The sequence below is a fragment of the Haplochromis burtoni genome, unplaced genomic scaffold (genome assembly GCF_018398535.1).
Source record: "Haplochromis burtoni strain Fernald_Lab_line unplaced genomic scaffold, NCSU_Asbu1 Contig_57, whole genome shotgun sequence".
Classification (NCBI taxonomy): Eukaryota; Metazoa; Chordata; class Actinopteri; order Cichliformes; family Cichlidae; genus Haplochromis; species Haplochromis burtoni.
In genome coordinates this window covers 19,484-45,000 of record NW_024582418.1, presented here as the reverse complement: position 1 = coordinate 45,000, position 25,517 = coordinate 19,484, and the positions used below count along the sequence as shown (strand labels likewise).

The following is a 25,517-nucleotide window of genomic DNA, read 5'->3' as shown; positions in this document are numbered from 1 at the left end:
ACAGTCCTGTCTCTGTGGATACAGATAAAGTGGAGAGCATGTTTTTAAACTTTACTTGTGGATGTTGGTACTTCGGTCCTCAAGAAAATAATGTTCTGTGAGGACCCTGTTAAGGGGCACAAGCTGTAACAGTGTCCTTTATACTACCACAACTATTGCAGGAGCCTTAACCTCTTCAGACCTTATGTTCTTTTCTGCACACCATGGAAGTAGGGGAAGCACCACCACTATCAACTTAGTTTTTGAAGAATATTTTACAAACCAAAAGCAACAGTCCAGCAGTCCCTCTTGGTTTCTCCTTCCATTGGCTCCATGTTGGCTACAGGGGAATCCTTCTGTCTGGGATCCCACACCTTGACTGTACCTATTAAAATACAATCATGTAGGATCTAGTCTTATTTTCATGTACTTTACTTTCCCACTATCATTGCACTGAAAAGTAATTACAATCTAGTTTGTTTGTTTTTTAAATGCTCTTACCATCTCTGCTTCCAGTAACGATCTCAGGCGCACCATCACCAATCCCCAGACCACCAACACCATCAATACTATTCACGATCTCTTTGTGGGCCTTTACAGCATATACGGGCACATCCGGGGTCTCTAGATTCCTGTGAACCACAGGACATCAGTACTGAATAAGTCTAATGTCGACGTAACAGATTTTTAAAATAACATTTCCATTACATTTTTTCTATTCCATTCCAATTATAACTGTCTTTGGGATTGAACCAGCTTTGAATATAAGATCTACAATTAACATAAGAAGTGTTTTTTGGTTAAAAATAGAATTTAAACCTTGCTTTCCCACAATTGTGCTTTTTACACAATTGGTGTATACAATACCATATATTGAGATTTCCATCAAAATCCCCTGTTGCTATGTGTCTTTGCTGAAGAGACGTGGCCCCAAATGTTCCACATTTTATAGCTTTAGGTTTCTCTACCTGAAACATATCACAGAGGTAAGAGTTTGTTTAGTTTCGTGAATGGGACAATTCAGCATATAATGGAAAAGCAGTGTGGAAGGAGTGCAGTGAAAATGTATTTTCATAATCCAAGTGAGCTTGAGCTTCAGGGCATAAACTGACAGTCAGGCATTCTCCTTTAGGATTTTCTGGTTGAACCTATTAATTCAAGTCGCCCAGGCCAAAAGCAGCAAAACAGCCCCAGACCATCACACCACCATGTTTGATTGTTTGGTATGATGTTCTCTTATGAAATGGTGTGTTAGAATTACGCCAGATGTAACATGATTCAAACCTCCCAGAAAGTTCAACTTTTGTCTCTTTTTCAGTTCACAGAATAATGGGGAACATCAATTTGTTGTTCTTGTTTTTTTTTTAAGCTAACGTGAGATGGCCCTTTGTGTTCATTTTGGTCAGCAGTGGTTTTCACTACGGAACTCTCCCATAGATGCCATTTTTACCGATTCTCTTTCTTATCATTGAATCATGAACACTGACCTTAACTAAGACGTTCTTGTCTTATACTAACATTTGCTTGATCATTTGAAACATGCGTGACAAATATGCAAGAACATAAGAAATTGGGAAGAGGGCAAATACTTTTTCACAGCACTGTATCATGTAGGCACTCTTGATTCAAGCTTTAGCAGCAAAATGACCTACACTTGAAACAAACAGGCAAGATAAGTATAAAAGAATCATGTTTATACACGTTTTGTTACGTTTACTCTCCTTTATCTGTATCTTGATGCCTGGCACACATCCCATGGCGCAAAACTACAACAGTAAGTTTTGTTTGTAGTACGATACACTGGTGACAGCGTAGCAATCTTTTAATCGTTGCAAGTGATGCTGTAGTATTTGCTTTTTAAGTATAATCTGGATAAAGTATGCCAACTATAGGATAATCTACAGTAGAACAATAATGAACGGGCTGCCTTCAAATTGTTGTCATGGAAACACCCTTGCCAGACTTTTCTAGAACTCTTCGACGGGCTAGCTAGCTCTGTACGCCGTTTGTATGAAATATCTGAGAGAAAAGAAAGGAACAAAGGCCCACAAGAGTAGAACGTTAATGTACCTCCTTTATGAGCTGAGCCTCGCCTTGGTTAACTTCATATATTTGAATCACTCCGGTTCCACTAGGAAAGTTTCCCAGACAGACAAACTTCGCGCTGCAGGGAATCCATTTACTGTCAAAAACCGTATAGTTCAAACTCTTCTGAATATGCGTAATAATCTGAGGCTTGGACAGCGGCGATGACATTTTTATAAGAAACACTGATATCGGCGTGAAAAACTAGACAACTGTCGCTCTCTTCCAAAACAAACTAGGTACAGCTGAGCGAGCGGCTGCCTTAACAGATGCCTGACAAAATGCGTATCTTTCAATAAAATATCTATGTACATTGGTACAAAAATCATATGCAAAAATATATAAACAGCCTGCATTCAATTCTAAAGACAACTAGAGACATCATAGATAGTTATAATAAAATAATTTTGTTACCTCTCAATCTACAGGCGTCGTTGATGTGGCTGTTTGGGTCCTTTTCGTCCCACGAGGACATGCTCACGCGTCTCCGTTCACAGTCTGCTTAGGTTTCTACTCAAAATCTGATTTAAAAAACTTTTTTCGAGATGGACACCGATAAAAACCCAGTCCCGGACTCTGTAGTACCCATTGAGAACAAAGATGACGCCGATTCTTTCACAAAGGTTAAGTCAAAAAAGTCTCAGAAGCGAAAACGTGAACAAGATGGAGCGAGCATGGACACAGAGGAGCCCGTGGCAAGCAAACGACCGCAATTTCCGCCCATTTCAGGAGACAAATTACGGGTAACTACACCACGTGTATATATAGACTCTGTGTATTCTCTCGGTTTTGTCAAATAAATACCAATAACTGTACATTTAATGTTATTTGTCATGTTTACAAAGTAGCTTCCCCGACCAAACCATTAACTATTATGCGCACGCGCGGTGTAGTCATGTGAATACACTAAATAAAGCTGCTGTTGTGGTAGTGTGGTTGCCCAAGTAGAATATTCAAATACACAACAAATACTGTGTTTAGGTCGTGACTGTTATTATAATACTTATGATTTCACAGTACTCTGACTGTTTAAAGCACTGTCTACTAAAGCAAAAATACAGTTAGGAAAACAAAACGCATGAATTACTCGTGGTTAATATCAGTCCAGTACTCAGAGGATTAATTAGAAACTTTGAAATTAAGCGTGCATATGAATGTTTCAGTAATTAAATGCACCGTCAGGCACCATAGAAACCCGGGGTTGCTGTTTATATGTACTCTGCAATCTCTCTTTCTACTTCTGTTGTGGATTAGTGGTTTCTTTATGATGACATTTTTTTCACTGTTTTCTGATGATTTAAAGATCAGACAGTTAAGTGGAAAAAAAGTCACCACATTAAACAATTGTAAACATGTTACATTAGTTGCAGCATTGCTTTGAGTTCGGGTTACAAAGCAAAGATGTTTTCTGATAAATCCTAACCAAATGTCATAGAGTAGTTTTGCTAACATTACACCGTATGATCAGAAATGTTCTTTGTGTTTGTTTGTTTTTTTAAGGGATCAGATGAGATGCGCAAAATCCCAGTTCCAGCTCACAGATACACACCGCTGAAAGATAACTGGCTGAAGATTTTCACTCCTATTGTAGAGAACCTACAACTTCAAGTTAGATTCAACCTCAAAACAAGGAATGTTGAAATCAAGGTAAGCTTCTCCTGTTCATGTAGACTTCGGTGATTTGGTGAGCCTATTTATTACAATGCTTATATACAGTATTTCATCTCTGATATGACTAATATGCCTTCTTTCTTTCAGACATGTAAAGAAACACAGGACATCACCTCACTCCAAAGAGCAGCTGATTTTGTTAAAGCATTTGTTCTTGGATTTCAGGTTGAAGTAAGTACATGAGTTTTCTGCATGTTTTAATTCTGCCTGACTGCTTTTGTACTGAATGTGTATTTGTCAAGCCAAAAGTCAAGTTTTGGCACAGTGGTAGAGACACTTGACTGAAACTTACTTCAGCTCAGTGTAGTTAAATAATCTATTGTTAATACAATAAAAGTTTCCTCCCTGTCAGTAGCCTCCATAAAGTGACTTGTAGTTGTTTTTGCTTTGTCTAAATGTGTAAATTATCTTTAGAAGCTGTCACAGTATTTTATTGTTAATTTTGAGCCTTGCTGGATTGTCACTCGTGATGTAACATTCACACTCTCTCCCCTCAGGATGCTCTGGCTCTCATTAGATTAGATGAGCTCTTCCTTGAAAGCTTTGATGTCACAGACGGTGAGTTTCCACCTCTGTAGCACTTGTGGCTGCTGTTAGAGTCGACATAATTTCTTACCAGTTCTCTTTCCCTGCTGCATGAAGAATACAATGTTCAACCTCTCGAGATCTATTTAATTGTTCTCCCATGTTTTGGCAGTGAAACCTCTGAAGGGAGACCACTTATCCAGAGCTATTGGAAGAATAGCAGGGAAGGGAGGAAAAACCAAATTCACCATTGAAAATGTCACAAAGACTCGCATTGTGCTTGCAGACACGTGAGTAAATCCACTATTTTGATATGCTACAGTAAAATTACTAATTAATTTTTCACATCATTTGCTTCTTAATCCCTCATTAATTTTCTTTAGCCACCTTTTTAAAGTTGATACGGTTTCACTGCAGCATTAATCAAACATTTAGATTGGGATTTTTTTCTCTTGCATTGTTTTAGTCATGATAAGTATTGGAGTTTAATACAGATCTTGTAAAGAAGAGCTTTACTTCTTTGGGAATAAACTTAAAAAAATAAAATAAACTGGCCTGATTTGGTTTGTTAATAAGTGCATAAACATACTATCATAATATATTACTTACTAACAGTTTTTCACACACAAATGCTATTTTCCTCTTCACGCAGATGTTTTTGTGGGTACTCTAAAGACAATATAAACAACCTTTCGCATACATCCATACCTGCAGTATGTTTTCTAGTTATGTGCCTTGTATTCATTGTTCATTGAAACTGCGAACACTCTGCTTTGTCTGTCTACAGAAAAGTTCACGTATTAGGATCTTTCCAGAATATCAAGATGGCCCGGACAGCGATATGCAACTTGATCTTAGGTAAGACGAGCATTGTTTTAATAGCACAGTATATCATGTGGTTGATGCTATTGAGGTGGTGCTTTATTGGATGAGCTGGTTGGACACTCTGCTGTCTCAAATACCGTTACTCCTGGAGAAGTACAAGTACTAATTTATTCACTTTGAGGTACTCATTTAAACATTGAAATTTAGATTATAAGACTCCCCTGTGAATCCTTCTTTTATGGATTTCAATTTTGATATATACTTAAATGCAGCAGTAAAAGTGCCTAAATTAAAAGAGGCTAGGCAATCAAGCATTGGAATGAAGCCATTTTTCTGAATCAGGTGTTTAAAAAGACCTGTTATAACACTTAATGTTTTCCGTAAGGAGTGCAAAAATCTAATTTCTTACTTTTTTTTTTTATACAAGCTGACAGTCAGCTTAAAGAAAAACCCTAAAACATTGAACAAACAGTTTAGCCAACTCCTGAACAAACCTATTTAAATGCTGTGCAGCCTTTTCCAGTGTTGAGAGCATCAGTCACCTGACAGCAAATCCATCGAATCTAGCACTAACCATATTTGGAATTGAACTCTTTGTTTACACATTAGTGCTGAGAAGTGACCTTTAATAAATCCCTTTTGCCCCTACAGGAAGTCCACCTTCAAAGGTCTATGGCAACATCAGAGTGGTGGCTAGCAGGACTGCAGAGAGATTCTAAACCTGAAGCCTGATTGGTTACCATATGTATTTCTCTTCTCCTATTGGCTGGTGGAATTCCTATGTGGGATCTGTGTTGAGACAGTCACTGCCCTTTGGACTAATACCTCGGGTTCTTCTGTAATCTCGTGGTTTCTGAATCAGCTGGTATCAAATATGATTAATAAAATTATGATACGTGCATTAAGGGAATATGGATATCTGAAAGTACGTGTTTGTGCAAATGTGTTTTAAAAAAAAAAAAAACTAAACAAAGCATGTGTGTACTCTTCTTTCCTGGTGAATGAAGATACAAGTCTAGTCAGTCACATCTTGGTCAGGTTTAAAATAATAATAAAAAAGGACAGTCAAATAGAATACTTTCAACATTTCAAAGTTTATTTAAATTTTATTTTTCATACAGTATCAAGTTTCCAACAGTCCCACAGCATAAGATGCAGCATGCAGAAAAAGGAAAAAAAAAAGGTTCTCAAACTTAAATCTTCTCATATCCCCACACAAACTAAAAAGAACCCAAGTCCCTCAGAGAAAAGTAGCACTTACAAACTAAAGCGCGGTCTGAACTATACAGAGAACAGAGAGCCAGAACTGCATTTAACAAATACTTATATACAAAAGGAAAAAAAAAAAAAAAACATCAAATTTTCCCCTTTAAGCTGAGTACAGTGTGTGGCAGTTTGAGACAGGATCAGATATGCAACTTTTACTGGAATCGAAGCATCTTGCTGACCCGGGTAAAATACAAAAAGTTACATGTAGTTCAGTTCAGTTGGATTACCTCTCATAATATGTGTACATTTACCAAAGTTTGGCAACATCCATATTGTATACCATTAAATTCTTAAATATATTAACATCACCATCCATGTGTAAACAAGAGGATTATTTCAAAAAATTGATCTACATGCACAACAAAAAATATACTTCCATGTCATGCAAGCACAGGGAGGCCCAAGCCGTGCAGAGCTTTGGGATAGGGGAAAAATAGAGCACTCCAGATGCACATCTCTTGACTGAAAACTGTTGTTCAAACCAGCAGTTGACCTCCAAAAGCAAAACCAAAGCTATCCCAATGCTGTTTGCAGTAGGAAGCATTTTCCCTAGAAAATGAAAATCTGGCTGAAGTTATGTTTTTTCTCCCTGTTAGTAGGTCAGAGGGTGAGAAAATGAATTGATTGTGACAGAAAAAAAAGTGGGAGAAGAAGCCAACTTTTGAAATGTACACGTTCAAAGAAAAAAAACAAAAAACTACAATTTACAGTCTACCCATTGCACACTCGTTATGCCAACATGTTAAGATTTTAAGTGTTTGTGTTGCGCTGAAGAAAACTGACCCATCCTGTGCTGTACTGAGACGTATTCAGAAGGGCTCATTGTTAAGCAGAGGCAAAGCCATCTCCACTTACGGTTAAATAAGCTGAGCACACTTTGATTACCTAATATACACATACTGGTTAACAAAAAAAAACAAAACAAAAAAAAACACGCTGCCTGCAGATAAGTCTCTTAAATTGCTATGTCCTTGCACAAATTGTAATCTCACCATTATTCACTCTCAGTTCTAAGCCAAGTCCGTCCAGCCTCTGTTCCTAACATTAAAGTCTTGAAATACTAATGATTCCACCATCATTCATTAGTCAGTGTGAGTGCAGAGCTAATCTTTGCATTGGAGATTGTCTTAAAGATGCACACTGCTCTATGCAAAATGCTTCACAAGAGTAAACCATGTATCAGTTTGCAGCCACAAATTATTTTTCAAAAGACATTTTCTTGGCATTAATTTTTCTATCTATAATTTTATAACAGGAAACAACGATTATCTCCAACAATATAAACACATTCTTAAGTATAAATAAAACTACCACTCTTAATACAAAAAAAGAAAGGAAAATAAAACTGGAGTTGCTTTCCTAGGAGTGACTGGAAGCTTTACCGGTCTGCAAAACTGCGTGCGTAAGCTAAAATGGAGAACAAAAAAAAAAAAAAAAAAAAATTATTTTGATTTGCTTCTAATATGACTCTTAGTCGAGCAGTTGGAAGCGTCACGAGCCCATTTGTCTGGCATGAATGACTGCTGTGATGATGGGTAATAACTTGGACTGGTTTTCTGGATATGTTCTGGTTGGCACTTCATACCCTACACTTTTTAGTTGTGCTGCAAGTCAAGTGTTAATACACTACACACTTCCCCTCACGAGACAACCATAGATATACTTGTATTTTTTTTCTTTATAAAAAACAAGAACAAAAAATAAATATCAAAAATAACAATTAACAAAAAGAAAAAAAGAAAATGAAAGGATGAAATATGAACAAGCCAACCAGCCTCTTCACCGCATCCCCTTCCTCCCCCCCCTCATCCAAAACCGGAGATGCTCTTGCGAATTACAAATAGATGTCCTTCAGTCTCTTAAAGTGCTACGACCGGGTTATTGAGAGGATTTACAGTTCAATAACACTTCAAAGTTGGCTTCACGAGGCCTGTGTTTTGTTTTGTTTTTTCTCAAAAAGAAAAAGTGGCTTCACAGAGAGAGAGAAAGAGAGAGAAAAGAAAGAAAAAAAAAAAGAGAGAAAGAGAGCGAATACTTCCATTGATTTACACAGAGAGCGTTTTGCCGGACGTCTTGAGCAGATCTTCAGAGATGGTGGAGAAAGCGAGAGTCGAGGACAAAGGGGGGGATTCAGCAAGCGGAGAGCGCTCACACATCCACCACCATCTTTTTGTGTATATCGAGGCCACCAACCACCTGGATGAAAGTGCGAAAGGAAGGAATAGAAAAGAAAATCTTTAATAGAGTGCTGTTAGCGCTGTGGAGGTAAGCATTAAAGTTCACATAGTTTAGTTTTCTTTATAAAGTGCCAATTCACAACAACAGCACCCGAGCTTTATATTTATATGCAAAATTTATGAATAAATTTTGATATGTGCTACGTTCAACAGTAAAAAGCCAAAAGTATTAGAGAAGAAGCTAACAATCAATCATCTCTGATGAACAACATGTGGCAAGAGTGGAAAGGAAGAACTCCCTTTTACCAGGAAGAGACCTGCAACAGAATCCGTCTCAGGTTAAGGCACCCATGCCCAACCAAGACGGCCCCTTAAAAACATTTTGACCTGCACAATAGAAGAACACCAATGTTTGGTACTGCTATTTTTAAAAAGTTGTCATCTTTTTATTACTGCCATTAAAAGGTAACCTGTTATGAACTTATATACTGAGAAAACAACTCAGTGTATTTTTAACTGACTAAAAATAAACATGTTGGTTCAGAGGGTAAACAGATTACTGTACATTACCTGTGAATATACGGCCTTCACCTCATTGTAAAGTGATTTCATATTGGTAACGTTTCATTCACCACATAACCATCAACAAGCATGTCAGTTTCACTATGAGTGACCGCATCAACTACAAGTTCTCGCTGTAACACTGCTGTGGAAATGCCGAAATGTAACAATGGGATCAACGGCATCCTGAGAAAATCTACTAAATTTATTCTCTTATTTTTACACACTTTCTCTTCCATTGTTACTTTTACACAACAGTGTTGCTAATACTACAAAGCAAGAATAAAATCATGTCATGGAGCCTTTTCCTTGAACCTTGAAGTGTTTGAGCTGCACTGCTTCAGTAAAAAAAAAAAACAAAAAAAAAAAACTGATCTAATACTCTCCTGCACCACTCTGAAAATACACTCCCACGAGGACAGAGCCATTTTAGTTCATGGCTCCAGAGATATAGCTGTCAAATGTGGGGCTCATGTCTGTCAGTTGGAAGTGGAGTCTTTCATTTTAGAATATGTCTCAGAGCAAAGCCATTTCCACTGGGGTCCGACAACAGACGAGTCGGTGTATCACACTTTTCAACAAGATGACACTAATTGTATTGCGAGAACTTCATTTGCGTCTGTGATCTTAAATTAGATAATTACAGCCACATACTTTCTAGTTAGTTTATGCATATCAGTACGACAGCAATGAGAATATTGATCTGGGTCAGTGCGTTTACAAACCAAATAACGCTCATCACTGCCAACCTTAAATTTGCTGGATGACACAGATCCTCCTACAAATGCCGTAAGTACACACCAGGCTATGTTTACAGCCCTTGACACCACATTTCAACAAGGAAGTGTGAAACTGAAACCCAATGCCGTTGAGCCTAAGCAAAAAGTGTTTGTGTTTCCAGAGTTTTCCGCCCCTTTGACATTTGCTTCCAACATACTAGGCTGCATCAGCACAAATGTCACCACCCCAAAATACCCCAGGAGGGCTTTGACTTACTGCACAGAACTCTTCAAAGGATATCCTGCCGTCTCCGTCCTTGTCTGCATTGATAATGGTCTTGTCCACGATCTGCTGGAGCTGCGTGTCCTTCAGGTTGTTGCCTACCATCATCTTCAGAACCTGGAAGAGCTCGCCATTGGAGATGTAGCCATCCTTGTCCATGTCATAGATCCTAAAAGCAACTGTGGTGCAGGGAGTGGCGTGGGGAGGGAGCAGAAGCACAGGTAGTTGGAAGTCTAAACCAATCAGCCTTTATTATATATAGTCTTTAACTCTTCTTTAATATTTAAATGGTTGTTTTTTTCCCTTTTTTTAAAAAAGAAAACTTGACTAGCTCATGAAAGGTGACCCAAAAGGTTAACACTGTGCACTATAAAGGACATACTACCCCAGGGGAATTTGTGTTGCAGCAGCAAGGTGACGTGAGACAAACAGAAGAGGGGAGTCACAGGGGACAAAGCCCCTGACTGGTTTTACTCCCAAAGCAACAAAACAAATGGATGTGCTTGAGGATAAGAAACTTGTTCTACTACCCATGGCTACATGTGACTTAAGCGAAGAAGCAGCTTTACTTACATCGAAGCTTCTGCTCTTTGTCCCCCTTAACGCTGAACTGTGAGACACCCTCGATAAACTCTGTGAGAAAAGAGAACAGAACAGCAATCAGTGCTGTAGGTTTACAGCTAAACCAGGCTTCCCACACAGTCCTGACTTCAACATGGCATTTTAGAAACATCTCGATTTTATGGAATTTGCTCTTTAAATAGTATATTAAGAAAAACTTACACAATACAGAAGCATAACAACATCAAGTTTATTATTAAAACACAGAAGACTCATTTATAGACAAAGACATACACTGTTCTGAACTGTTCATTTGTTAAACTTGAACTTTATGATGATAATTCTTTTCATTAACTCTCTCTCTCTATATATGTTTTTTTTCTTTTTTTGTGGAAAGTGTTACTACTGTACAGAAGAATGTCCAGGTTGCAAAGTCCGCAGATATCGAACCTGGGCTATTTTTAAGCCTGCACTATGACTGAATTTCCAAGATAGTGGCACATTTGTAAACATGCAGACCAATAAAAGCAATCCTTATCTTTATGCAATAGGGGCAATTCCCCATCATGTGTGAATGACGTGTTCAGAATGTGGACTTTGTGCCCCATTGAAATGCAAATGACCTTAAAAGCAGGTGGCAGAATATTTTAATGGACTGGAAACAAAATAAAATAAATGGTTTTAGCATTGAAAACCAGCAACAGGTCTTATTAGTGGAACAGGATGCTGGATTCTACAAGACAGAGAGGAGCTGAATGAGCTTGTTGGATTCAAGGAACTTTATTCAGTCTTGTTTTGTTTTTTTTAGATGTGGCACATAATATGGCACACATTGTAGTATTTCTTCAAAGAAATACTACAATATGTGCCATATTTGCAGTGGTATTACTCTTAGTTATTGTACTGGCTGACCCAAGCTATGTACTGTAGGCTATTTCGCACATATCTTTAGAAGGCCTGGATGCTACTGCTTTACATAATGGTGAAATATGAATAGTCACTATCAAAAATGAATTTGCAGCACGTCTCCTCCTATGTTGTTGCTTATTTTGGCTCACTGCACACCAGGCCTCCTGTAGCAGGCAGTATCTATTGATTCCATGTGTTTAGGTATGAGAGTAATACTTAAACCACGAGTAAACTAGAAGAATGAAAGCAAAGCAAACTTCCACTTAAGAACCAGGTTTGTTGCTGAAGTAAAAATAAAGAATTATTTTTACTGTTAGTCAAATCCCCACAAGCAGACAGCTTTATTGCATACCTTTAAAGTCCACTTCTCCATTCCCATCTGTGTCGAATATGTCGATAACCCTTTGCACCAGTGGGTTCTGTTGCAGCTCTGGCAGCGACATGAACTCCTCCACGCTGAGTGAGCCAGAGTTATCTAGGTCGAGTTTCTTAAACCTCTTCCCTAGCCTCTTAATCTCATCAGCATCGACTGGACAAAAAGAAAAAGCAAGAGAAGACATGGGTGAGACGTTGTCTTTCAAGACATTTAGCTGATGGCATTTTCTATCTTGTTAGATAATGAAAATTATGAGCAAACAACCACAAGTGTACACGTGTCAAGTGCCTGACAGGCCCAAGTTCTATACAAGAGCATGAGGGAAAAAAACAGCTAAAAAGTGACAATGACAAATGCACAGTGTACTGTGCACCTGCAACAACATTAGCCCAAGACTGAGCAAACAAAACCAAACAAAGAGCAATAAATCAAACACACAAAAACACTAAGTCAGAGGATATTTATGCTACCAAATAAATATCATTATAAATCTCCGCATGAAATGTAGTCATAGATTTTGATGGTCACCACTTGTAACTAGGTCAAGGACACTACTTCTAGCCTGCAGAGGCCTGGACTACCTGCAGACCCACAGTAAGCATGGTACAATTTGTTCTGCTCTTTTCTAGCCATACCTGAAATAGATGCAACTACAAAACAAAGCTCCATTTGGTAGCAAACCTAACATGAAGCAAACTGCTCCTGCTCTGAAAACACTGCTATGGATGTAGATGTTTTTTTTTAAAAAATGAGTAAAAGGCAGAGAAATGAGAGCTGACAAGAAAGAGTGGAGGAGGGAGTAACAGAGGAGTTATCAGAAGAGCGACACAGAGACAAGTACATAAATATAACTTACAGCCTTTGTTGTCTACTTGTGCTTTTTTATCATAAGGGGTCTGGATCTTTTCTTCCCTTGCCATGAGAAATAGTCTCCACTCCCCGGCCAGTATACTGAGCAATGGTAGTAGTAATCCACAAGCAATCACAAATCCAGTTGTTAATTACTATATAAGCTCATTCACAGAGAGTCAGGTGATCATACTGGCCAACCACAAGCTACTACTACTTTACCCACTTTAATATGAGTGCTAAATGGCACAGGGTGTCTATTAAACTTCACAAACAGCTAACAGAAGGAAGAGTCACAATCAAGAGGTGTGACAAAGGTTATGAACTTATTCTAGTCACGATCAGGTTTAATTTCCTCCACAAGGCCATCCAGTTTAGTTAAATGGCAAAGATAAGATCGACTTAGGAAGAACAAGCTTTGTGGTGGTAACTGTAAGGAGTTACAGTTGGAATTTCTTGTAATTCTTGATGTGAGCACAGTTAGTGAAATGCAAAAACCACTAAAGATACAACTGTCATCAGAAGAGTAAGAACCTGCATTCAAACTGACGCAATGTAGGGAACATACACATCTCATATTTTGGCTACGAAGCTCTAAATGCACATGTGAATGTCTGGATTCTTACAGGATGTTATCCTATTGTTCCGCTTTCTATTATACGATGCAAAGAGAGAGACGGAGAGAGACGGGTGTGGGTTGTGTTTTGGGTTTCAGAGCTCGAACACGCTGTGCTACATCAGCTCGATGACTAATCAGAGTGCGAGTGTGGTGGAGGAGTAGGGGAGGAATAAAGGAGTGAGAGAAAGACAGATTGAGAAAGTTGGAAAGGACATGACCACAGCAGCAGCCACTGCTGGTTGCAAGCAAAGCTTTACGTGAAGAAAAACAATACACTGTTGAAATCCACTTTATAAATATTCTTTATGGGTCCCTGCAGCATGTGTATCTCATCATCATGATAAATGAAAAAATTCATCTAGACCAACACCGTGAGCCAATAAGTTTTGATTTAATGCTCCTCTATTGACCGTTAGTGATTCTGTGTTCTTTCTAATAATAAAGCACATGACAGTCACATGATCACAAATTGAATTTTTATAGCACCTTCAAGCCAATAAAATTCAAAGGGCACTGAGAGAACAGTAACAACATTGTATATTGTAAATGACTCAACTACAGAACTCTGTTCATTGGTCCTTGGAAATAAAATATAAAATCGCATGTCAAATTTCCCAGGAGACTAAAAATATGTACAAATCCATTCAAAGCACTTAGAATGTCTCCAAATAAAGGCCGTCTCCAAAGCACAGTGCAATATGCTTGCCATATGGTGTACTACAAAGCTGGAACAATAAGCAGATCAATTAATTAGTCAGTTGTGCCAATTAATCGTGAGCAATCTCATTACAGCTTTCAGCATCTTTACTATTACACTGTTAATAAACTATCCATGTGCTGTGTAAGTATGTGTACATTTAAATTAATGATGTCAAAGCCACTCTGATTTTCCCCTGTTTAACAAATCAAGACGTTAGTCTGCATCAAATATCCACGACATCTGAAAACCCAGATTTATTTCTAATGAGAGGTCAGCGGTTCACTTCACTTATATGTTCCCGATATGACAAATCTACACACAAGAACACATTCACAAGCTGATAAAGACCACAGGGTGTCTGTGTCTACCAGGCACGAGTTATCAGAGGCGAGCACACGGCTGTCCTGTGACACAAAACACTTCCTTATCAGCGGCCTCCTGTTTCCTGTGCCCAGCAGATGACACCATCTTAGCTCATAACCATTTAGCCCGTGAAGGGGTATCAATGCTACAGATAGGCACCATATTGTGTTAGTATGGTAAATCAAAGCCATGTTTGAGATAATCTGTCACACAGCCAGACAGGTCTTTTTTCAGTGTGTTAAATCTTAGTATAGATACTTCTGACACACATCCAATAGATCTTGAACACTCCACATTCTCCAAATTAGATCAAAACCAATAGCAAAGAATAACTCCGGGCAGCCTTCTCTTTTAGTTCATCAGTAACAAATATCAGATTGCCAATTTTAGAGTTTAATGATGGGTGAAGTAGGGAGTGCTAAAGCTGCATGAAAATTTAAACACATCAATTAAAAAAATAAAATAAAAATAATCGCACAAAAACAACACCAACTAGAAATGCTTTATTTTCTCTATGATAAAAGAGCAGGTATGTTTACAGGTGCAGGCTGCAGCCTGACTGCTCATTAGTTTGTCATCTCTTGAAGTTCAGGGTCTGGCTGCTGGGCTGGGGTCAGAATTCACTCAGCTTTAACATCATACTGGGGTCTTATCTAGCTCAGTGTTAGCATGCTCTCTGCGTGCAAAGAGCCAAAGTTATGTGTACATAATGTACATAATGCAGCCGTTTCCATCCTGGATGAAGTTTGCACACCACTCTCTCATCCTTTTGTGCAATAAAAATAAACATAATGGCCATATCCACGCTGCAGACTCTGCCACTATTTTCCTCCTTTGGCACACAAACAGAAATCAGCTGACTACAGTGCAAGTGGAGGTGGAACCAATAAGCAGGATCGTTAGGCAATCAAACTAACAATTCCAAGAAATTGAACTACTGGGAATTGGCTCTTGTAGAGAACCGGTTCTCGATTCCCATCCCTATTCTTAACAGAAATCTTGTTAAACAATCTGCTTTTTAAAAGGGTCCACAGAATCAACTAGTTGTATTTGTAGTGGCACACTGTTCCAAAGGCTGGTGTCACACTGAAAGGCGCCTCCGGTCGTTAGTCATGTGCAAAGAAGAACTAAAACTTTGCAGCAACTGTGTGATGCAGTTGAATCTATGCCATTTAAGGCAGTTCTGAAGGCAAAAGGAGGACCTCAATTAAAAGAATAATAGAATAATAATTACTTGCCTCAGAATTGCATACTCAGCTTTGTAAGGACACAAGGAAAAACCGTTCACAAAATCGTAACCTCAAAGTAACTCCCTGTCTCTGTTTAAGTTCCGTTTTGTGCTACAAAGTCAGGTTAGTAGGATAAGCTGGATGCAGTTCTGATGAAAAAGTACTGTGACATTTACAACACATAAACTTTGGCGCAGCCGCTAAGCAGGGAACATCTTAACACTGGATCCAGATCCCTTGTTGCTGTCAGGACCTGCCGAGTGAGTAGGTCCATGTATTATTCATGGAAGCAAGGACATCGGCCTTCCTTTTCCAGTGTCACACCAACAAGCCCCATGTCTGCTAGATTCACACACAGAGGGGAACCTACAGAGCCAAAATTAAAAATGTAAAAACATATTGGTTTGACTTATCCAACATATGGGTCCATCTGCTATGGTCAAGTGGTAGATTCCTGAAATCATATGGGAGCTGGAGGTTTAGCAGCTGATGAACAAACAAACAAGGTTCGTCAATTTAACTATTCTTATCTCATGTTCTTACACAAACTCATTCTAGTATGATTAAAAGTGAGCGCAGTGAAGAAAGTTGAATTTCTGAGCTTTACAAACAGCCTCTCTCCATTACAGAAGCTAAAAACCTTAAAATGTGGCACAATGATGTGTACCAAATCTAGCTGCAAATGAGGCATAGTTTGCGTACGACAGCAACAACAACTGATTCCCAAAAAGGCTGGAACAAACTGTGACTGGCAGTGGTCACATCCAGCCTGAAATGACCACGCTGGATGGGAAAGCGTCCTAGGTGTGAGAGCCACCACGATAAGATGAAATGTTCTTGGATTTTATTTATTTATTTTTTTTAAATTGCAACAACACCTGTAATTACCATCAACGAGAAAAGTGAGAAGTAATGTTGCAGAATAAACGATTGAGATAAGATAATACACCATACATTTCCTGAATGGGTTGGCACATCTTACTCGATTTCACACAAAACAGGATGCTGTTGAGCGACTGGCTATTAAAGCGTGTGATAAAACCTTCAACCTTCACTTTTGCTATTCACTTGCCTTCTTCGCGACCTTTGGTTGTATAGGGAAAAGAAAGAGTCATGCATCTAAGCCCAACATCAGACCTGCATGTTAAAGCCTGTCTTTGGCAGCAGAGAAACACAACAAGGTGGGTGATGTTGCAAACTCGCATTCAAACACGTACATCTGCTGTGGATTAAGGTGTAGTGGAGCTACATGTTTGCTATGATGACAGTGTCTAGTAGATTACTTTATACATTAGTTCATATACAGCACACCTTTGACAACAAGATGATTTCACTATGGCATTTTTACACTTTACAGAAATTGATAGGGATGGTTTGAAAATGACACGTCTGTGCTTACCTTTGCATTTATTTCTAGCAGAATAATATACTGTTGGATGCATTTTCATGTAAAGGAAGTTTAACTGAAATATTATCAAAAATGTTTTCCTATGTAAAGAAAAATTCTTTTCTGAGGTCTCCATAGTCACAGAGGATCCTCACACTGCTTTGCTAATGAGCATCTCTGAGGGAGACCCAATGTAACTGTGAGATGATTATGATAATCTCATATACTCCACCACACAGCACACAGCACACAGCACACAACACACACACACTTACTTCCATAAACGCTGTATGCACCCTTAACTGTGTTACTAGGCAACTGGAACCCGTTAGCCCCCTAAAGTAGCCCACACACAGACACACAAACAGACACACACACACACACGAATATTTAAATAATTGTTCAGGAGGTGTATGCATGAAAACACATGCATATGTAGATGTCATCAGCCTTTGAGGGCACACAGGAGGCTAACATACATAAGCATTACTTAACAAAAAATAAATAAATCTGCTAAGGTCGGCCAAATGGTCCTCCTTCTGGTCTACAGCACACAGCTCGTCCTCCATGGCCTCCTGTACGGTTAGTGGCATTCTTGAGGTATGTGTGTATTTGTGCGTGTCAAACATTGTTAAATTCACAGCACGCATATCACGAGTCATCTGAAAATGCAAATTCAGCTGATAAAAGAATAAATCTAAAGCAACAAAGGGTACTTTTTATATGAAACTGTCTATCAGAGTAGCTGCACAAAAGGTTGGTCTGATCACAAACTAAATGCTCTACCTAACTGTAACAAGATAGCAGTCAGACAGCGGCACAGCTGTGTGAAATGGAAATCTGCTAAGTGCGACTGGCTTCTCCACCCCATTTTTGTTTAATTATAAAAAACACAATGTTCCCAAAATATCACTAATGAGTGTGTCCTCTTAAGCATGCTCGGCCCTAAAAACGGCTCACCCTGCACATTAATGGAGACATGTGACTCCATTAACGCAGCTAACCTGAAACGAGGTAAACGGGGCAGGGGAGGGATGCAGAGTGAAAATTCAGTTGACATGTTAGTGAGCATCACAGTGCACATTCTGCCATATACAGCTGTCAAGGCACACAAGGTGAGGTGTGAGGGTTCGCAAATATGAAAAGGTCGCATGCACAGCTCAATAATAACACAAGTATGACACTCGACACTGGATGAAATATCACACTGTCCCCCAATAAGGGGCTGTTGTGAGCCAACGAGGGTGTAAAATCCAGAGAACATATTGAAAGACAAGATTACTGCTGAAGGGATAACAGGACTGCAGACCAATCTAGAGATTGGGAGTTTTAAACTCATGGGAAGGTAACATTGGGTGGGGAAGGCGAAAAAAACAAAAATTCCGCTTTAATTCTGACGATCCTCCTGCATTGCATGACCAATACTACAGACGCAGTAACAAATTCTCTTGATCAAGACCATATTTCATATCTGCTATCCTGCCTTTTAAACAGGGAGGAGCCATATGGATGAAAAACCCTCTCTGTCATTTTTGATTGAGCGGTGTTGCATGACGTATACAGCCTGGCAGCATTTTGGTGGGTGATGTGATCAGTTGTAAGGTTGAAGTTAAAGCCACATGCAGGATGTTACAAGCTGTTTCTTAGGACAGACTGTCAAAATTCAAACACAGGATTTTCCTCCCTGTTTGAAAATGTATTAGCTCCCTCTATGTTGCAGAAGTGCTGCCAACTGTTACTCTTCACATTTGTTTACCTCCCTCTCAATCTCTGTGCACACGTGTACTGTATTTTAATACCGCAGAATTCCCAGTTAGGGAGCTCTCACTGACATTGTTTCAGTTTCTCTAATTAGATACATAACATTGCATTTATTACATATGTGCTAAACCTTTGATTTACATGCAAAATGTTGGCTCTGAGAAAGTTAGCTGATATGCACCGTTACTCACTCCTATGTCAACACCCATGCGGTCAGCTAAATGTAATTCAACTCAGGTTGCGTTTAGACTAAAATTTGAGCACAGCAGCCAGTTTAAAGCAGTGTGATGGAGTAGGCAGTAGGCAAGACTTCTGGTTTATCTGTCAAAATTTTAAAAATTTAGTCCAATTTTTGCACTAAATTAAAAAAAAAAGCACACACAAAAAAAATACAGTGTTTCTCTCACACTGCGTTAGTCTTATCTCATTTAGACAGCAGGTGTGAGAAAGCTATACAGCTGAGAGCTGCAGCACTCTGTGCATTAGGCTGATTTATCTGGCTGCACCAACAATGTACAGCTTGCCTGCATGAACCAAACTGAGGACGAGGACAGGGCAAAGCATTGATGGTGTTTATTTATAGCCGTTCTGTCATGAGAAAACCCCCAACTCACCCCACTACCCCCCACCGACAGAGGCTCAGGCTCCCACCCTCAGGGAAACCCCTAGCAACAAGGAACTCCAGCAAGCCGCCCGCCATTTATTTTTGGCGGCTGCAGACAGACCTGCAATGGTTTCAAACTCGCTGCTGCGTTTCTCTGAGAGCATGAAGCGTTGAGGGGGGTTTCATGGTTATGTGTGTGTGTGTGTGTGTGTGTGTGTGTGTGTGTGTGTGTGTGTGTGTGTGTGTGTGTGTGTGTGTGTGGGGTGAACAGAGTGGCGGAACAGAGTGGGCGCGTGCATATACTTTAGCAGAGTGTACTGCAAAAGGATGTGTGAGGAGGTGTGTGTCCGTGTGGTTTGTCTAATTACACACTGCACACTGTTACAAGTAGGCCATTAAATTCTGCCTGATCTAAGCTCGCTTAAGCCAGCAGTGGTGAGACACTGCATTGAAAAGAGGCTACAGGCCTTTCAGAAATTCATCCTCCAGCAGAGAAAACAGAGACAAAAATCATGTCAGGCTGAAATGCAACACACAAATATCTCAGTAATGTCTGCAAAGTAGGCTAAATGATTAGCAGCAAGTCAAAGCCACATGCTAGATGGCACAATTATTCCCATAATTACTGACATCTACTGTTCACTTGACTCGAGCCCTTTAGGTCAGCCAGAGTCCCTATTAATGTTGCTGTACTTTCTTCATGTGGCATTTCAACAAAAAAACTCAGTTAACACAAGCCTTCAAATACAAGAGGTGCATTTTGTTAGACTGGCCCTGCTTCTCATGTTGCAGGGCGAGTTTTGATCAATGTGGCCAGGGAGGGGCGAGTGGGATTGTGCATGGAACGTGACCCGATTTCACAATCCATCTTATCAGTGCGACACATGGAGAAAAATTCATGTTGATGTTCCACACAAACAGAGTTAGAAAGTGTCTGATGGCAGGCGCGAGTGAGCGGGCATCAGTCTCACGGTGGGGCAGTAAAGGTGCAGCAGGATGAATTTTTCTGACCAGAGGGCCAGAGCTAATTTCTTAGCAGCCAGTCAAGTGCCTGCCTGTCCAAGCACTTGATGAGCTGAACAGCTGCTCTGTCAGTGCAGGGAGAGACAGAGAGAAGACAGCAAGTGAAGGACCGAGAGAGGAAAAAATAAAATAACAAATAAAAAGGAAAAATAGAAGGATCCTGAACTAAGAAATAAGTTGGATAGCAAATTTTACAATAATAACAGAAGCAAATATATTCTAACATAATAATAATAATAATAATAAAAAAAACAATGCCTAATATATAGGAGGAAATCATCATTCTCTTTCCTAAATCCCCACATGTCTGCATATTATGTGTATCTGTACACATATAAAACAGTTTTGTCATTACTAATTACTTTGAACTGACAGTTGGTCACACAGATTTTGGTGATCTAGGAAGCACTTATATACACGTCCCACCTAAAATGTTTTTGGCTGAAACAAGCAGTAGCTAGCTAGCTGTACTCAATCATTGCTATATCACTGATGTATGCATATGGTCAGATCTAGAACAGGCCTTAAATGTGGGAGGTCACCCAAGTTTAATTTTGGCTCATGTCTGTGTAACCATGACACAAATGGAGCCATCGGAGCAATAGGAGAAACACATCCGGGTATTGCATTCTCAATTTGGCATTTCTTGTCAGTGTTTGTATTTGATGCCTAAGTAACGCATTTAAAAACAAACAGCAAAGAGGATTGATAACATTTAAAGAGAAGGTGAAAGACAATTAGACAGTGGTGACCAGGAAAAATGTAGCTAAAGAGAGAGACAAAGACAAGGACAGGGAAGCTGTTAATATCCTGGACTGAATACAGAGTTCCTTTATGGGTTCATTACAGGGTCATGCATCATCCAAAATTCATCTCCCTCATTATGGTGGTATAATCCTGGGGAAGGAATGGCTGGAAGGCCCGGCAGGCCAAGGTCCCGTTCCCCACAATGTTACAGTAGGACAGTCTAAGTATGGAAAAGCCACAGTGCACACGCACTGTGGCATTAAAAATATAAAAAATATTCAAAATGTCATTTTGAATATTTTTATGCGTACGTTTGTCATGGTAAGCATGCTATGCAAATATAATTAAAATAAAATAGCAAATTAACTTTAAAACAATCTCTGCTTCACCTGGTTTGATCAAGATTATAACATACAATAATAGTTGTGGAGAAGAAGTTTATTTTAATCCAATTCTGCCTCATACAAGACTTTTTACACTGTGACACCAAAACTCACAACAGCCTCGGTAATCCTGATGCAAAAAATGATTGTTCTTGTCTGAAGGTCAATCTAAACAGCAGTACCCCTAAACTACGAGGGACCTGTCACAGTCTCAGCACTCATTAAACACATCCAGCAGCGCACCCTTTTAGCAGGTGTAAAAATGTGCAGTTTGCACCAAAGAGAGCTGGTGAGAAATCTGCATCTCTGAGGACTTTTCAACAACACAAAGCAGTATGAGCTTGTGTGGATGTGCATCATCAGGTAGGGAAGGTGAAGGAGGCCAGCAAAGAAGAAATGTGAGTCATATCTTCAGCTCTCCTCCTCCTCTTGAGCTCATAAACCTGAATATGTCTGTCTACCAGGCAGACATCTTGTAGATGTAAAAAGAGCATAAGAGACTGATTTCAAGACAATGTCTTCACCATTTCATCACTTATGCATGATAAATCATAAAAAGCAGCTAAGATATGATGTAGTTAAAATAATACTGTAAGAGATTTTTAATTATAAAGATTTTTAACCCAAAGGAACCCAGAGGAAGTCAGATCAGCAGAAACACCAGACATTCAATGAATGGCATTTTATCAGAGGACATTCAAATTCTGTAAACTGGATGTTAAACCCAATTTGTAGTACTGATTTTTACCCTTTACACCAAATGAACACTGTCTCCTTACTGGAGAGTCATCAAAATATTGGTTATTTACTAGTCATGTCAAAAAGCCCAGAAAACGTATCAAAATAAGTATTTTCTTTTTACGTTTTTTTAGTAAACTAAGTTTTGTACAATTAGATCAAGCAAAGATTTAAGCTACTTACAGTGTGAGCACATCTCCAGGGGGTAACTGGCTTCATTTCCCTGAAGAAAGAAGAAAGGCAGAAAGTTCAGTTTAGGTTGTAATAAAATATCATAAAAGCACAAATATTTTAAATTATGTGCAATAACAGTAACAAGTTTACTCATATCAGTTAAATGTATTTAAAGACCCCAGACTGCAGCAGTTTCTGAGATGGCCAATAGGATCCAGTCAATCTGCACAGTCTAATTCTGAACTACTTCTTCTTTTTTTTTTTTTATTAATAAGAGTATGAAAACTCTTCAGCATATGTGTACTAATTAAAAGTTAGCGCAGCACAGACATGTACAAATACTTTTCTATAAAACAGACTGCTTCCTTGTTGATCAAACAAACAATGTCACCTACGAGGAAAGACAACACACAATAAGGCCACGTGATTTTTGTTAGGTACAGGATTCATTTTCATACCACATTTTATCAGTGACAGTAATAGTGCGGCCAACAGGACATTATTATGCGTTTATATTTGATTTGTGTATTTAATCTAACACAAAGAATTCCAGGAATTCCAGAAAAAAAAAATAAAAAAAATAAAAGAGATGGAAGCGTAACCGATCTTGCCAGCTCATCTTGCCAAGATCCAGAATCAAGACTGAAAATGAATGGCTTTATTGTTAAATTCAAAGTAATGGATTGTAACCATAGACACTGTAAATGATGTCCTGTAGCCTCTATATTTGAAAAGTGAAGTCAACTCAAAATTTGCTCAAGCTTACAGTCTTTTTTTGAAGAGCAGCAGCAGGCCACGCCACTGGCAAAATCCCTTCTGGTTGTACATTAGTCCATAAACATAACATTCCTCAGCTGTTTAAAACATGAAGTTCATTTAGTAAATTACAGTTAGTGCTATTAGACCCAGAGTCACACAGAAGGGTTATGGGGGTTCATATGAAGGGGGTGAAATATTTTAGAGCCTAAAGTCAGAGTTTTCAGTGTTTTCAGTGTCACAAAGAAGAGCTCCGCTTCACCTGATCATTAGCAGCACAATTATTTTAGTGAGACAGATCCTCAGCAGAGGGAACAGGCTTTAGATATTTGACCTTCTTAAAATGTGGTTCAAATATATAAAACCAAATGAAGGGGTGCAATAAAGCTACCTAAGAAAACATCGCTATATACAAATGTCTTCAATGCAAACTTTGTGTCACTGTACGGATGATACAGAAAATGAATAAATATCTTCTACATGTTTTGCATTACAGCTGAAAAGGAAAAAAATGAACATTTATTACCAGAGAATAATGAAAATAGATTTGGCCAAGAAAGCCTGCGTTAACAAGTTGAGACACACTCTCGTGATACCCGTGATCTTTAACTGTTGTTTAAGATTTTGCTTACCAGATAATGCAAAGAAAGGCATTTCAAACAGTACACCAAAGGCCATGTAAAGTTTTTTGTACACAAATTGCAATCTTTACTATTCTACATTATAGCAAAAACACGACTTAGCACTGAATTTGTAATGTTTAACTGAAGCCCCAAAAAATTATTAAAAAACAAAAAACAAAAACAAAGTCATGAATCACGCACTGCATTAAATATTCAAAAGAACAATGCCATCCAGAAAATCCCGCAGTCCCTGGCTCTTCTGCATGGCAGTGTGTGGCATTGGCTGCAGCCACATGCGCATCCCATCTTATCCAACAGTGAAGTGTCGACTCAGCCCAAATATGATTTCTGGCAGAGAGAACAAATGAGGAGTCTCTGAAGCAGAGAGGTAAGGTTAATCAGTTGGGGAACATGCAGCTGACAGCTACACGGCCCACGTTGCCACAAATGTCCTACAGTTCCATCAAAGAAGGCCAAACTCGACCTACAACGCTATGTGATCTTTCTTTTCTGATGGTACCACTCAGTCAGAATCTTTCAAATTCCATAAATAGCAGTAAAAAAAATAAATAAAAATAATTCAGTGAGTGGTGGTCCATGTCCTTTCCACTAAAGTCTGACAAAAAAAAGAGCAGTAGGGACACTTTCCAGGCAGACCCCACCTCGCCTGTAAAGTGGATGAGAGCAGGTGGCACCAACAGGGGGTGGAGACAAAGAGCTGCAGTAAAGTCGGACTGTTTCCATCATCTTTTTGTTTCTACAGGAAGTCAAAGAAACACTTCTTTCCAGTGAGATCTGATCCCAACTTAATAAGATAGCCAACAATATAAATGCAAATGCGGTCTCAAACAGTTGAAATTATGAATTTTTATTATGGGTAGTCTATTCAAATGCAAACTAGATCACTACATAAAAAAAATCTAATAATATCTGAAACAATTCAATATTCAATGCCATTTCTGATAGCCAGGACAAAAAGTACTGCCACAGCACAGAGGGCTGAAATTTTTAAGTGTTAAGAGATGAACAAAACTAGGCTATATTATGACTTAACAATAAAAAGACAACACTGTGAGTGTGGGGAGGCTGGCCTGTATGGGCACTAAGGTGGTAGTATTAACCCACAACTAGTGTATCAACGCTGTATAAGGTGACCATTAGAACCTTTTCATATTCAACATATTAGATTAAAATAAATTTGATTAAAAAAGATTAAAATAAAATACAGTAGATTCTTTTTAATTCCTATTTCAGAAAATTGTTATGTTGAATTTGATCTTAGGTACAGAAAAAAAAAGCAGTTGTATGAATGTATGTGTGATTGGGTGAATTTTTTTTTTAAAAAAGTCCATTTACTATTTTACCATCAGGCAGGAACTGGGCAACATCTATCGTGCCTCGGGACCTTGCAGTCAGTAGAGATATAACTGTGGCACCTGGCTCTAAAAACTGCAGTTGCCTTGATCTTGTGATGTTATCATCGCCTGTTTCAATGACGCAAGGATGTTTTCCAATAATCTCAGACAGAAATCTAACTACGGCGCACTGTATGGTAACTGTCAGTGATTCAGCACAAGACACTGAATTTTTCCAGATTGGGCCTATTAGTCCTCAGTTTGCT

At 38.9% G+C, this 25,517-nt stretch overlaps 3 protein-coding genes across 3 annotated transcripts in view; 1 reads left to right on the top strand and 2 right to left on the bottom strand.

Moving 5' to 3' along the window:
• The window catches only part of dnaaf10 (dynein axonemal assembly factor 10), a 6,504-nt gene extending 4,182 nt beyond the window's left edge, over window positions 1–2,322 (bottom strand). The window contains exons 1-4 of the mRNA XM_005922411.3: window positions 2,050–2,322; window positions 847–947; window positions 481–611; window positions 263–364 (exon numbers count right to left, since the gene is read on the bottom strand). Of these exons, the coding sequence (XP_005922473.1) occupies window positions 263–364; window positions 481–611; window positions 847–947; window positions 2,050–2,235 (520 nt within the window). The 5' untranslated portion in view covers window positions 2,236–2,322. The remainder of the gene's footprint in view (window positions 1–262; window positions 365–480; window positions 612–846; window positions 948–2,049) is intronic.
• Window positions 2,323–2,501: 179 nt separating this feature from the next.
• On the top strand, window positions 2,502–6,468 carry pno1 (partner of NOB1 homolog). Its single transcript, XM_005922413.3, has 7 exons — window positions 2,502–2,807; window positions 3,565–3,711; window positions 3,823–3,906; window positions 4,233–4,293; window positions 4,433–4,550; window positions 5,048–5,118; window positions 5,737–6,468. The coding sequence occupies exons 1-7, from the start codon at window positions 2,610–2,612 to the stop codon at window positions 5,802–5,804; spliced, it is 747 nt and encodes a 248-aa protein (XP_005922475.1). The 5' UTR covers window positions 2,502–2,609; the 3' UTR covers window positions 5,805–6,468.
• The window catches only part of LOC102301114 (calcineurin subunit B type 1), a 29,196-nt gene continuing 10,101 nt past the window's right edge, over window positions 6,423–25,517 (bottom strand). The window contains exons 2-6 of the mRNA XM_005922414.2: window positions 22,527–22,566; window positions 11,917–12,093; window positions 10,668–10,727; window positions 10,089–10,273; window positions 6,423–8,550 (exon numbers count right to left, since the gene is read on the bottom strand). Of these exons, the coding sequence (XP_005922476.1) occupies window positions 8,503–8,550; window positions 10,089–10,273; window positions 10,668–10,727; window positions 11,917–12,093; window positions 22,527–22,566 (510 nt within the window). The 3' untranslated portion in view covers window positions 6,423–8,502. The remainder of the gene's footprint in view (window positions 8,551–10,088; window positions 10,274–10,667; window positions 10,728–11,916; window positions 12,094–22,526; window positions 22,567–25,517) is intronic.